This window comes from Cyprinodon variegatus, unplaced genomic scaffold, assembly GCF_000732505.1.
Source record: "Cyprinodon variegatus isolate N-32 unplaced genomic scaffold, C_variegatus-1.0 Scaffold535, whole genome shotgun sequence".
Lineage (NCBI taxonomy): Eukaryota > Metazoa > Chordata > Actinopteri > Cyprinodontiformes > Cyprinodontidae > Cyprinodon > Cyprinodon variegatus.
Window position 1 is genome coordinate 44333 of NW_015150988.1, and position 15183 is coordinate 59515.

Sequence of the window (15183 nt, forward strand, 5' to 3'; positions counted from 1 at the left end):
CATCTTTTTCTGAATCCAACATTGTAGCATGGCATAGACAATTCACGTTTGCAGTTTGAAGAACACCTGCTTGCTTCTGATGATTTCTCATCTAATCACACTATTTTTCACTAGATGTGGATGGCTCCAGTGATCTGAATTGGATGGCACACATGACGAAAACCGAAGCCAACAATAACGAGTAACGTTTGTTTTAAAAATGTAAGGAATAGAAAGTACAGATACAGTAACGGTGTGAAAATGTAATGAGTAAAAGTCAGAAGAAGGAAGAAAAATAAGTAATAGAATAAAGCATAGATACCTTAAAAGTGTACTTAAGTACAGTAACAAAGTATTTGTATTTCGTTACTTGACACCTCTGAGTATAGATAGCCAATTCTTTTACTTAAGTAATGTAGCAAAGTATTTTTACTTTTTTTGCTTGACACTTCAATTTAAAAGGATGCCTAAAGTTTGGAAGCAGACTTCTTGTTGTAGGATGCTAACCTTTGTGCAAACAGTGCTTATGATTTTTCACCCTCTGTTGCTTTTTTTATTGTTTGTACTGATGGAGGGTGCTTAACCTGTGAGCTTATAATCAAATTTTAAACGCCAGCTCAACAATAGACTTCCTTTCTTGCTTTAAAAAGTCTCAAACATGAATATTGGGCTCGAAGTTTAAAGCTATCTTATTCATTTCTTGGTCCGACAGAAATAGATCTTATTTCTCCAGGCTAAGTCACATGGTGACAGGAACTAGATCAATGAGAAACTAAAAAGTTTTATTTTTTTGCATCACGTTGAACTCTTCATCCTTTTGTTTATGCTACACTGCAAAAACAGTCTGAAATTAGTAAAAATGTTTTAAAATAAGGGATTTGTCCTTCATTTGAATAGAAAAATAAGATGATCTGCCAAGGGAATGAGCATTTCTACCCTTAAAATAAGATAATGCGTGTAATATTATACACTCGAAATAAGAGACTGCTGTTGTTTCTTCTTATTTTAAATATAAATTGTTGTTCCAGTGGTATCTCACTTACCTGCTCAGTTCAAGAAAAAAATGCACATATTTTATGAAAACATGACTTACTTTAATTCTAATACATCAAGTATACATGAATGACAGAAGGATTTGTCCTCTAATCTCACCTCCCAAAGCTTGGAAAACTGACTGCTCTTCCTGAGTGTCATTCTCTATCCGCCTTACATGTGCTTTCAATTATTATCATTTTTTTCAAGTGAAGAAGTTGGCAGTTCATAAAGGCAATTGAGTGTGAATAGACCTTAATAGTCTCCACATCTTGTGGGACTTTGAGGCCCCTCAGTCGTAAATGTCTGGAAGAGGGTTTATGCCATAAACTGATGAGTAAATCACAGGATCAGTCGAAAGGAAAGCAGATTTATAAATAGTTGTTCACATTGATCGTGGCTGAGCAAAATTTAAAACGGACAGTAAACTTTAACGCGTTACGCCATGCTCCTTTAGCAGTACATCCCACATCCTGTGAGAAGGTGGTGGGTTTCAACCTTATTTTCCTCTCAAGTGCTGTCAAAGCAGTCCTCAAAAATATAAGCCAGGTTGCCTGGGAAATGAGGTGCAATAACTGCAACCGAGTAGCCCTTTCCTATATCTGCTGGCTTTGTATTTGCATAAATGAAAATAAAAATAGGGATAAAGGAGTGGTGACAGTGGTACAATGACTTTACCATGCAGTTTTCCACGGTGCCTCTTAGTCTTTTCTTGTTGCTGACCGTTTTAGACTCCACTCTGCGGATTCAATCTGCTGCTGCAGCAATGAGAACACAGCATGTCTCCATCTGTCTATTCATCTTCATCTGCTCTCCTTTTGGTTCAGATCTGTCTCTGCTTTAGGTATTTCTCTCAAATACTTTCCCCCACCTTTTTCCCCTTCTTTTCCTCACTCCATCAAACTCTGCTCTTCACCTTTCTCTACTTATTCCCTCGTCCTACTCCATCAAACACTATCCTGGCTTTGTTCTCTGTCACTCTCTCCATCCACCGTAAACCTCACAGATTTATGGACATTTTTTTCTATTTAAAGGTGGCAGCTGTTGCTGAATGCCCACAGTATTAAAGGAGTATTTTGGAATTACAACCCCTTCGCATGAATCTCCCATTCCTCTCTTCACTTCACATAACTTTAGGCAGACACCAGGTGTTAGCTCCCCAGGTGTTGACCACTGTCTGGCCAGATATTATAAATGTCTGAGACGGGGATGTCTGCAGATCAAAGAAAACTAATTGAAATCCCCATTTAAGTCAGAATCACATTTTTATTTGCTACACTGGAAAAAATCGAAAACTCTTTACCAATATGACAAGACAATTTACATTCAAAATAAAAAAACAACAATTGCATCGTCTTATTTCAAGTGCACATTATCTAATTATTTTATTTTAAGAGTAAAAATGCTTATTCAATTGACAATTTATCTTATTTACCTACTGAAATTAAGGTTAAATACACCTAACTTAAGAAATATTGACTTATTTCTAGAATTTTTTTGCAGTCTTTATCTTATTCCAGTAAACACATCAAAAACCATTTTACTGACAGGAATAATCTGCTGCTTCAAATAGGCTATTTCACTGTTTTGTTCCATTGCGTTGGGAAAGAGGTTTAATCTTTTGTTCAGTGTAAGCAGCTGAAACTTTGAAACACTAGCTTTAAAAAAAAATATATGATGGAATGCTCCTTAAACTATAAGATTAATTTGTTTTTTCTGGGAAGGCAGCAATGTTAAATACCCTAAAACAACTTTTTAGTGATTTTAAAGCCAATGTTTATTCAGATTAATACCAGAATTTAATAATTTACTTGGTGGTGTCTTTCAAAAAGACACAAATGGGAACATCTTCAAATAAAAACCATACATACCAGAATATTTCTGTGTTAAAGTACTAACCACATCACATGACCAATCAGTGAAAGTAACCTTATGGTTTCAGTAAGTTCAGAAATATCCTACCTACAGCTTATCTCCAAAAGGAATCAGGAGCCATGCTTGATTATCCAAAGCAGATGGAAGACAAACAGCTTTTCTTTTAAAGACACGTTTGCATGCAATAGAAACATAACTGATGACAATGAGGTTTCCAAGAACAACAGGACCGCTCTATCAATTTAACAGAAATGTGTCCAAACAGAAAGCCGTACACTGATCAGAGATTAATGTTTAAATTCTCTTTATTATCCAACTTTATCATTTTCTTTTTCAAAGTTTTCTTATTGCCACATTAATAGTGGTCAAGAACCTTTCACAGCAGGAAAAATCAGCTTCTTCAGGTCAAAGCAATATGACTGTCACTAGCAGCAAGGTAAGAAATATATTTATATTAGAATTGGTAAATTTGAATATTTACAAATGTTATCAAACCTCTAGTAAGATGGGTCTAAATTAAAACATGTATTCAGGCTGCTTGATATATTTTGGTCTAGCCGAAGCACTAGCATGATGGAAAAAAGTAACTCGGTACTCCTCCATTAAAACGTATCAAAGTGAGAGAGAGAGATGTGTCCTGATATGAAACTCTATGTGCAGCTGCAAATTTCTTGATGCTTCTGTTCACGGATTCTGTTTTCTAATGTAACTTTTTGATTTTATACAGCGACTGTTTTAAAAAGTTCCCACTCATATGTTTCTCCGTAAGCAGCAACATTTAGAGCTTTTGAGCTACCTTAGCTGTGCTAAAAGTGGATCCGCTAAATATGGTGCCATATATCACTTCGACACTGAAAGAAGTGGAATGTCCATGTCATTGGGTCAAGGTAAAATTTTATGTTGTTCCAAATTAAAAAGCATATTAATGGTTTAATAATAATTTCACTTTACCTGGGATAAAAAAAAATCCCTTATCATGGAAAAATCAACTGAAATAATTAGTTTCTAAATAAATATCTACTTTAAGAGAAAGGCAATAGTATAATAGGGGTTTACCCTTTTACATGCTGTAACTCACATGACTGTGACCTCATTTCCCGACTACTAGAAAATAGGTAATGCCAGCACTGCAACACCATTGGTAAAGTGTTTCAGCTAATGCACTTTACTCAATTTCAGAAAGATGGGCAGACATTGTAGTCAGTGAGTGAAATGTCTCAGATAAGAACTCTGAAGCATTCCAGTTTCTTTAGCTTGTTAAAAACAATAACAGGAAACACCAATCAAGTTTTTAAAGTTTAAAAACTAAAGGTCCAGCTCCAAGTTATCATGAATTACAAAATTGTGTGTCTGTATCAATAAAGATAGTTCCAACTATTATTACAAAGTTATGTAATTACTCTTTAAAAATCAATGCAGTATACCATTTTGCAAAAAAAGCAAAAAACCTGTTAATTATCTGTTAAAAGTTATAGTTTTACTTTGTTTGAATGCAGTTTCTTTGTCTGAAGGTAAAAAACATTTTGTAATTAATCAAAATCATACTTACAATCATATTATCAAATTAATTTGAGAAATAGTTATACAGTTAAATGTAACAAATTATTTTTTTAAGTGTATCCAAATGATTTTTTTTTTCCAGTGTACTGGGGATGCTTGGTTGTCACTAAGTTCTTTGTATCTTGCAGATAGGTGGACATGATCTTAGCTAATATGTAAAAAAATATATGTAAGACTAGAGTTTTAACAGTAACTTTTTTGACTTAATGCATATGCTAGCTTTGCATCATTGCTAAGATTAGCATACATAGCTTATATGCAACAACATGAAACGCAATGTCACTTTTCCCCCCTTATTTTGATTTCATTGTTTTACTGTGCTTTTCACTACTTATAAAAAGTGGATTTCTTTATTCTAATTTCTGTGCTAAATTAGCCACATCCTTTATTTCTCATATGGTGAGCTTTTGGTAATACTCTTCTGTGTGTGTGTGTAAGTGCTTAAACAATGTTCAGTTGAAAGGTGAACATTGCATCCATATACTCCTTTAAAGACTCATCACTCAGTTCAAACATGAAACACTTCTGTACAGATTCTCCAAGAAGGTTTTTTCCCTTCAGTAGGTTTAGAAGAATTTCATTTTCCATCTTCTACATCATGTGAGAATCTTTAATATTATTATAAACAGAAACCAGAGCACCTATTTAGGTCCTGTGTGTCTGCCAGCATACATCTGGCTCAGACAAATTTTTCCTAATATGTGTGGAACCATTGCGGGTGCAACTTTACAAAGTCTTTCATTTTCTTTCGTCAGGAACTATATTAAACAAACAAGTAATAAAAAACTCATTATCTAGCAAAGACAAAAACTATATGTAATGACCGGCAGAAAAGCTTCACAAAAGACACTGATGATTAAAAAGAGCAGAAGCAGCGAAGCTGTAAACCACAGTCATGTTTTCGGTTCAATCCAATACTTATTACCAAAGGCTCCACAGTTAAAGGAACAATGTGTAACTTTTGGCCCTTAGAGGCGCTAGACCTGTAACTGCCTGTATTTCGCTTCTACTGAACATCAAATATAATAACAAAGATATATGACTGTTTACTAGGAGCAAAGTCTTAACTTACCAGTTTAATAATAATTTTGAGAAAAGAGAATCGGTTTTACACCCGGCGTCTTCTTTCAGGATGCGCCAATGAATAAACTCCTTAGCAAAATCGACGCTTGTTTTTCCTCGCGCACAATCCATTTCACGGTTTGTCTTTTTAGCCTCCTCAGATGGTTTAAACTTTTTCCTTGCCTCAACCATAACCAGTAGTCAAGCAGGCGAAAAAATAGTAGCGCAAAATCCTTAGCTCCGTTACCATATAAGAGCCTTTGGCCGTAAAGCGATACCTTCTTCCAGGTCACAAGACCTGGCCAATGACGCAGCGTCTTTTCCCGACTAACATAGGCGGTATTTCAAGAGGGGAGCCCCACTTGAAACATTGATAGTACCAAGCACCGTATACTGGCCTGAGGAATTATTTTAAATAACTCTATGCGTCAACTCTTTAGGTCACAAAGTCTGCGTTTTGCCTTTAAAGATTGATCCTTAATTAGAGGTGTCAAGTAACGAAGTAGAAATACTTTGTTACTGTACTTCAGTACACTTTTTAGGTATCTATACTTTACTCCATTACTTATTTTTCTTCCTACTTCTGACTTCTAATCATTACATTTTCACAAAAGTATCTGCATTTTCTATTCCTTACATATTTAAAACAAACGTTACTCGTTACTCTTGGCGTCGGTTTAGCGGACCCGGTCACGGATTAGCGGACCGTGGTCCGGATCCGGACCCACCTGCTGGCTAATCCTGACCCAACCTGATTATTTAAAACATTTATAAATTAACACATGTTGTGGACAACAGTGTCTTAACATCACTTACGCCGCTTCTCCTGTTACCCCGAAACCAGGAGGTCTCCTGCACAAAGGAAAGCCTACAGCCTCCGCTGTTCCTCTCGTATTGCTGCACTCTGAATTATCCCCTGAGCTTTAGGAGAGCATGCGCGATATTATCATTAAATTCGTAGGAACAAAACATGCTGAGATTAATGCTTAATAAATAGGACATATTAAAAAAATCCCCATCAGCATCCAGCATATGTGTGGTTTCTGATGGAGATGAGAAATCTGCCTCCTGGTCTGTTGAAGTACAATTTTTTAAATAAACGGTGTTAGTTTTTTTTTTTTTTATATATTTAAGAATTATGCTCTAATTTGTAGTTAGCGATCTGTTGTTACTATATTTTAATTTGACAAACTGGATCTTCTTGCTATCCTTTTTCCTGTTTGGTGCGACTGAAATAGCGGATCTTGACTAGTGTAATTGGATGAGTCATATAACAAACGCTCATTGGTTAGCTAAAGGAAATCATCAGAAGCAAGCAGGTGTTCTTCAAACTACAAAAGCAAATTGTCTATGCCATTCTACAATGTCAGATTTATTAAAAAGATGTTGAAATGTCTGAAAGGTCGGACACAGGCGAGAGAGTATCGGGAGATAGAGACCAACAAGACCTCCCTCATCCTTGGCCCTATCTCAAAGAATTTTTTCGAAATAGTCGTAAAAGTTAGTTTTCAATTCATATAGTGGTGTCTGGCTGTTTTTTTTAAAGGTTACTTTATACTTTAAGTAGTTTTTGGAGCACATACTTTTTCACTTTAACTTGAGTATAGATGTCAAGTTGTACTTTTACCAGAGTNGTTTTTAAACTGCAGTATCTATACTTCTACTTAAGTAACAAATGTGTGTACTTTTGACACCTCTGGTAATTAGAAGAAACTCAGTCACTTAAACACAAATTGTTGGTATTTTCCACCCAACCTCATGTAAAGAATTCAGAGTGAAGCAGGTTCACATTAGGAGTGTGGGAAAATATTGATTTTGCGATATATTGTGATTTTCGGCTGCCGGATATATTGGCAATACTCACCCCTAGTTTACATTACTGTCTATCTTGTTACCTTACTATGTGTTGTGGGTAGTGATACCTGATACCAAAAGCCCTTATAATGGATACATGTTCTTCTCAAAGTTTAAAATATACATATAAGTTGTTTGAAGAAAAAGCCTCATAAAAAAGAGTGAAGATGTATGGCACCAGTTAGGCATTAAGAGGAATATGTTCTAACCCTTCTCCCTTGAGCTTGAAAACATGTGTTACTTGATTCTTGGAGGAGTTCATTCTCCTACATACCAGCCAAATGAATCAGTAGCCCAATGAAACCCTTTGGCCTTTAAAATTAATGAAGTGTTAATATGTTGTTCAAATGCACAATCAGCCCTGTGCACTGGGCCAGTTCATATACCTGCCATGAGGTCAGCGCTTTAATGTTTTCCTTTCTGCTGCTCCTAATTGGGATTTCCTCTTTTAATTTTCCTAAAACTGTTAGACACCTTGTAAAACCAAAATACTTCTTTGGTTTTTTATCGTGAAACATCTTGAAGTGATAATACAGGGCCAGGAGCTCAGTTTAACATTGGTGTGAGGGGGTGTAGGATTGTTATGTAACCACAAATGCTGCTTTAGACTTTCTTGGAAACAAGTCTGTGTGCATTTAGGCTGAATTAGTCATTAATGGCACCATGTCTAGCTTTAGAAGCTAATGAGCTAGCTAAGAAGCCTCACATGAATTCGTAGCGGCAGCATCTGCAGCATCTGCAGCATCAAAAAATGTATTATCCATGGTGCAAACACTTGCAAACTTCTGGAAAAACAAATATGAAGCGCTAATCATCAGGAACTGTGCAGGAATGTAATAATGACTTATAAACCACTGCAGAAAAAAAAAAGAATGATGGGAAAACAATTTGATTCCTCTCACTGAACTCAATCTGCAGGCGCACATCTGCTGAACACATCAGTTTGAGTTTGGGTTTTGATTTTGGTTCTCAAGTCAACCTAACATATTAGAGGCACAGAGCCATATGGGAAGCTTAAAATGCCTCTTCTAAAAGCCAAATCAAAAAAAGAGCAACAACCGTGATGGTCAGATCCATATCCATGCTGACCTGAAAGCATACACAAAGCAATTTATCCAGAAATGTACATTAAAAGTGGAATGATTAAACCAAAAGTGCTGGCATGACTATAGAGAACTTAAAACCTGTAAAACCAGAAGGGACGGCGATCAATACTGGATTCTCTGCTCGTAAACTCAGCAGCACTTATACCCATTACACACACACATCCACACACACACAAACAAGTGGTTAAAGGCAGTATAGGAGACTTTTTGTTTCTGTTATGGACCATGACATTTAACTTTTTTCTAATTGCCACAAATGAAACCCACAGGAGAAATGTCAAGCAAACGATCATCGTCTTTTCCAACATTAAAAATGAGTGGAGCAGAAAAAACAATGACATCAAAACATGGAGGGAAACATCACTGAGGCAGAAACCAATGTTTAAGGTGTTTTTGCTGCCATACTAACACAACTGCAGAGCATAGAAACATGATACTTTAGAAGAAGGAGTCTGAGAGATACAGTAATATGTCTGCTTAAGGTTTAGGTATAAGTGAAGCTATTATCATACGTCATGATAACACATCTACTGTCTGTTATAATGATACAATGGAGTCTAGTTGCATTCATGGGTGTGCATATATCTCCCTGAACACAAATCATCTTTAATGACTTGTTTTTCATTAAAATTCCAGTGCTGATTATTTTTGCCTTTTTCTTCAGGACTATTCAGGAGCAGAAATGCATCAGACAGAAGCAAAAGAGTTGCCTTCAAAGAATTCCTTGACTCACAGACAACAGGTACTGAGAGAGCAAAGCCTGTTTCATGATCTTATTCACTGTTTATAAATAATGAGCTCTTGTTGTATTTTTACAGTTTTTATGGCTTTTTTATCATTATAAAGAGGCGCAGCTATTAGGAACGTTTATTTGCAGAAGCAAGAAAAGTGTGAAATCTTTAAACATTGCTGTCACATGTCGCTTTTAACACACTTACACTGATGTTTCTAGACTTTATTACAAGCAGAAAAGGTTAAAAGTGCCCTCAGCACATTTTTAATGGTGCTAATTTCCTGTAAAAAAAGCCAGACTAATGTTTAAAACCTACTCCCAAAGAAAACTCAGCTGCATTTCTCGGGCAATACTAAACTTACCGTCTACAGTCTAGGCAGAATAAAGAGTTTTTTTATTAGGACTCCTTAATGTGTGCAACTGACTAAAGTTAACAATAATTGTAGAGCAATCCACTTGTGTTGTTTACTATTTTGCCTGCATAAAATAACCTTAAGTTCTAAGTGACAGGCAATGTTACCATGCTTCTTATTAAAGGTGATAAATTTGCTGTTTAGTGTAATCGTTAAAGGAGTTATATGCCATGCAACAGTTATGGATTTCTTTGCATTTTATATCCTCACACATTTCTGGAGCAACGCTTTAGGGTGTTATCTATGTGCAAATAGTACAATGTTGTATTAGGGCCAGGCTAGAGATTTTTTTTTAATACAAGAGTGAAGTCATAACATTATCAGAATAATGTTGTAACATTATAAAGTCATAATATTATCAGACTAAAGTCGCAAAAGTACGAGAATTATGTCATAATATTGTAACAATAAAGTGGCATTATTAAGAGAATAAAGCCATAATATTATGAGAATAGTCACATTAGGAAAATAAGGTCATGATATGAAAATCATGTCACAGCAATTGGAAATTTAAGTCCTAATATTATGAGAATAAAGTTGTAACAATATCAGAGTAAAGCATTTAAAGAATAAAGTCACAACATTAAGAAAATAAAATCATATTACGAGGATAAAGTCATAACATTATGAGAATAAAGTCAAAATATGACAAGAAAATCTTAACTTACAGGAGTAAAGTCGTACAATTACGAGAATACAGTAGTATTTTATGACAACTGTTATAAGAAGCACTAAAATGAAGAATGTCAAGCATATTGTGAAGTTATACTTTGCCAATATATGAAGTCTTTTATTCTTTTAGCACAACAGCAGCATCAAATCAGTATGTCTAAGACAATGTAGCATTTATGATAAATGTTCTGTCACCACTGATTCACCCTTTCGTAGATGGAAAACCCTTTATAGGAATTAAGGCAATTAAATCTATAAGGTTTAGTAAATATTTTTGGTTGAAATGTTAATATATTTAAAGGAAATTAAGGAAACATTTTTATTAAAGTACAAGGAAATGTTGATCATCTTTTATGTATAGATGGAAAAAAATAAGGTTAATTTGCCTAATCTGGGTCTTTATCCAAAAACAGACGGTAAAATAACAAAATATTTAATCTTGATATAATACAGTGACTACTTTGGTAGAAATAAGAAAAAATACATAAATAAAAAAGTTTTTTATTACTTCCAGCAGGAAAAAAAATATCCTGGAAGTATTTATTACACTTAGCAGATGTTGTTTATCCACAAACAGACACAGATGATGTTGGCAATGTGATGAACTGTGTCCACTATATAGCTCTATATAGTGATGGAGGGATTTAGAGGTTAGGGCAGACGTTCAGACACAGCCACAGTGTGTTACTTTAATTTCTGAAGAGAACAACGGCTTAAACTGGCTTATGGATTTAACTGATTTTGGTTTGAACTGCTCTGTTCAAGCTGGTCCTTCATAACACTGTAGTCCCTCTGTCTATATAGCTCACTTCCTCATCCACACCCAATCAGTGAACAGCACTCTGCTTGTGTCACATGTCAGCTCTGCTCAATCCTTTCATATCTGCTCCCTAAAAGTACAGTCTGGTGTTAGAACTTTATCTGTGACCCATTATATATGGCTTCTTAAGGCGCCACTGTTGCATGTTGCGGATTCTCCTCACGAGTTTTCTATCTACTAACCCTAACTTCAGACATACTTTAATAAACCCAGAGGGAAATTACAGACACTTCCCTTGTGGGATTATTAAAGTATGTCTGATTCTGATTCAGAGAACTCATATCTAAACCTGAAGCCGTCTCTGGGAGACCCTTACTTTGTGTGCTAAGTATATCATTCCCATTCTCCTCCATAAATACATTTAGATGCTATATTTCTCTACTTGTTTGGCCATAAGTAACTCTGGTAATCTATCATTCTCTCTGTGTGCCCTCAGGTGTAACTGAGTGGACATCTTGGTTCAACATCGACCATCCAGGTGGAAATGGAGACTACGAGCGCCTGGAAGCAATTCGCTTTTACTACAGAGAAAGGATCTGTGCTCGTCCTACGGCCATGGAGGCCCGCACCACAGACTGGGTGGCAGCTGCAGACACGGGGGAAGTGGTCCACTCAAGTTTGGAGAAAGGCTTCTGGTGCATCAACAAAGAACAGCCGCATGGTCGCGTCTGTTCCAACTATCATGTTCGCTTTCAGTGTCCCCCAGGTGAGAGCAGTTTGTGGCCATACAGGCTATTGCTTAAAGTCATTTCAAAGTGAAGTTATACATAAATGACTTCTTTTTTGTTTGTTTTTTAAGTACGAAAAGAGAGTTTTGCCTTAAAATCTTAAGATCTCACGTTTGTGTAGTTCAAAGCTACTGGACTGACTGGAGTGAGTGGGGTCCGTGCTCAACCACCGTTTGTAACGATGTGGGGATTCAAGTTCGCCAAAGGAAATGTGTGAGCGCTCAGCCCATGCCCCTTTTGTTTGTACCAGCATGTATAGGACACCATGCAGAGAGGAAGGAGTGTTCTACCCCACCATGCACAGGTCAGTCACTTGTATTAAGCATTATACTCAAACATGAACTTAATGTCATCATGCATTATCATAGAATTCCTGCAGAGTCAAATGTATCATAGAAAGCTTACTACCTTTACTTCAAGTGATATTGCCTGAGATTAGCATTTTAAAGAACTAGTGGCAGAAATTGTGAGCTTAACCCATTAGTTTTTAATGCTAATGGGTGACGAACACTTCAAAATATTGAAATCAAAAAAAGTCATTTTTTCTTTCAAATAAGTGCATTTTTTTCTTGAATTGAGGAGGTAAGTTAGACACTTTGCCAATGTAAGAAGTCAATTTAGATATACAATAGGAAAAAAATTGCATTGTCTTATTACAGTTGCATGTTAGCTAATTATCTCATTTTAAGAGTAATAATATACTCATTCTATTGACAAAGCATCTTATTCACCTCATCAAATTAAGGGTAAATACACTAAATATAGGACATTTTACTTATTTCTAGGTAGTTTTTGCAGTGAAGCATTAAAAAAACCCCAAAGAACCAACCCACATTTCTGGCCTTTCTTAATTGCTGTCATAAAAAAATAATGCTCATAGTAAACAGCTTGTCCAGTGCTGTGAATACGTAGCTTTTTTTGCAGCTACCTGCAGCACAAGCTGTGTTACTCTTTAGTCTAATTTCCTCATCCTGCTTCTTTTTCTTTAACTTGAAGCTAACAGGTCATGATACGACATGACTGGACTAGTGCAGTCATTTATTAATTTTAAAAAGTGCTCTCAGATAGCAAATAGCAATGAATGACAGGCAATAGTACTGAAAACATTTACTCACACTCAAACCCATCCAATAACACATTTCCTTGACCAGCTAAGTGGAGTCCTTGGGGCCCCTGGGGAAGCTGCTCAGTAACCTGCGGCGGAGGACGCAGGACACGGAGACGAACTTGTGTGAGGACCTCAGAGAAGGTGCAGTGTTCAGGAAGACCTGCTGAGGTGCAGAAGTGTGGCAAAGGTCCATGTCCAGGTACGCATTATCATACAACACATAGGCCTGTACAAGATTCACATGTTGTGATTAAAAACACTACAGCTTCAGCAAATTTTCGCATCTTTTGCATGGAATAAAAAAAATAATGATAATAGTTTAAACAGACTTTTATTTTCAGATTGTTTTGTGACTCCAAATCACAAAAAGCCTAAAATGAAAATTTCTTATTGTTTTAAATGTTCAACAAATAATTTCTCCAAATACCGTAAATCCTTTAATATAGGACAGGATCTTAATTTCACTCAGGTACATCTTGGTCCAGGACATTATTGAAAGGAGGCCAGATTTAGAGGCAGGCCTTTATTTCTATTTGATCAAAACAGACCACCAGTGGAATTAATAAAAATGAGAATTTGTGTCTCTTTGAACCTAAAAACTACTAGGTTCATTTATTGAAAAAGTACAGTTAGCATAACGGTATACAGAACATTATTCAGACATCTTCCAGCAGCTGTAATTTTTCTGCATGGCAATACGAAAAAAAAAAAGACACAGAATGGAATCTTGGCCAAACTGAAAAAAAAAAATAAATAAATTAATGGAAACTATTCTGCCATCACAGCAAAATTTTATTTGAGGCAGGCTAAGTGGAGTAGGCTACCAGTATCATATATTTCAAGGGAAATTCAGAACAACGAAGGCCAATGAAATTCTGTAATTTTAACGCTGCCTGGTTACCAACAGACCTACCGGTAATCACATATGTCTTTGAGATCAGGACGATTGTGTAAGGCCACTACACTATACGGATGGGACTTCCCATGCTATACATCGTTGGTTCTAATTATAGCCCCTGCCTGTGTACGACTCCGGCCATTATTTACCTCTGCCGACATCGAGACAGGCCAATCTTAGAATCCCGGCCGCTAATAGAATACAGGCCAATATTAGAGGATTTACGGTAAGCACCTATTTTTACTGGTTAGAATAAAATGAATAAATAGGAATTTGAATGAATAAATAATATTCATGTGTTTTTCATGTTTTATAAAACAGTTATTATTTTTCATTTGTCTATTTATTTTGTGAAAAGTTCACATTCAGAAGTGCAAATATATTTTCCCCTATTAAAATGGCAAAGCTTTGTATTTGTATAAAAAGTAGGAAGTGTTCAAATAACCCGTGTTAACCTGTGTTTTTCAAACATGGGTCGACCCGCTTACAATCGTCATTCGGCCCCGTTCCCGTTGGCTTTTTTGCCAACGGGAAGGGGCAGTCTAACCCCTCACTGGCAGCTGCATGGCCTCTTTCCCCCCACAGCTGAGTGTCTGTCACCAGTGCAACAGAAATAGTAAACAATGGAGAGCAACATGGAAGGAAGCCAGGGAGTAGTCAGTGTGCTTTATTGTTTCACTCTCTTATCCACTCGAATCCCTCCCACCAGAGCTGCTCCATGTCTAATGTAAACAGGGTTGTGTCGGCTTTTTAGATCAGAAGCGACTGCTGCAGTGTGTTTACGTCTGTACGTTGCATTCAATGGTGTCTCGTAATTTAGTGGATCAACCCAGCTCTGGTGTTCCCACAGCATGCCGATCAGAGCTGAGGCGAATTTAACAACGGGTCCCTCTCCGGGTTCTTGACCCAGGTAGACAAAAGTCAGTGAGCTACTCCCACTGCCACAAAAAGCCGATGGTTCCCGGGTTTAAAGGGTTTTTTTAGCCAGTGGGGTTGGAGTCTGGTTAGCAAGGAGAGATAACCACATCCTCTTCAAACAAGAAGCTGTTGCTAACAAGGAGGCCATGCGCTGCACCGTGTGAAATAAACTGTACTGGAACTTTTTCTTATCACACAAATAAGACTGAAAAACGTTTAATACACACAATAATTATCATGATATGGACAAATAAGCCTAACTTTATACAACTACTTTGATTTAAACCAAAAACTCAATATGTTTCTACTTCCGCTAAATTACATAGCAACATCATTATAAGTGCAGTTTTATTGCTAACTACAACCTTTATTTGATTTTATCTTGATTATTTTACCTGAAAATCTGATAAAAAGCTAAACGGCTG

General features: G+C 36.4%; 1 protein-coding gene across 1 annotated transcript in view; it reads left to right on the forward strand.

Moving 5' to 3' along the window:
* cilp2 (cartilage intermediate layer protein 2) overlaps nt 1–15183 on the forward strand; it is a 28508-nt gene that overhangs the window by 1681 nt on the left and 11644 nt on the right. The window contains exons 2-5 of the mRNA XM_015391300.1: nt 9133–9210; nt 11543–11812; nt 11956–12138; nt 12986–13141. Of these exons, the coding sequence (XP_015246786.1) occupies nt 9133–9210; nt 11543–11812; nt 11956–12138; nt 12986–13141 (687 nt within the window). The remainder of the gene's footprint in view (nt 1–9132; nt 9211–11542; nt 11813–11955; nt 12139–12985; nt 13142–15183) is intronic.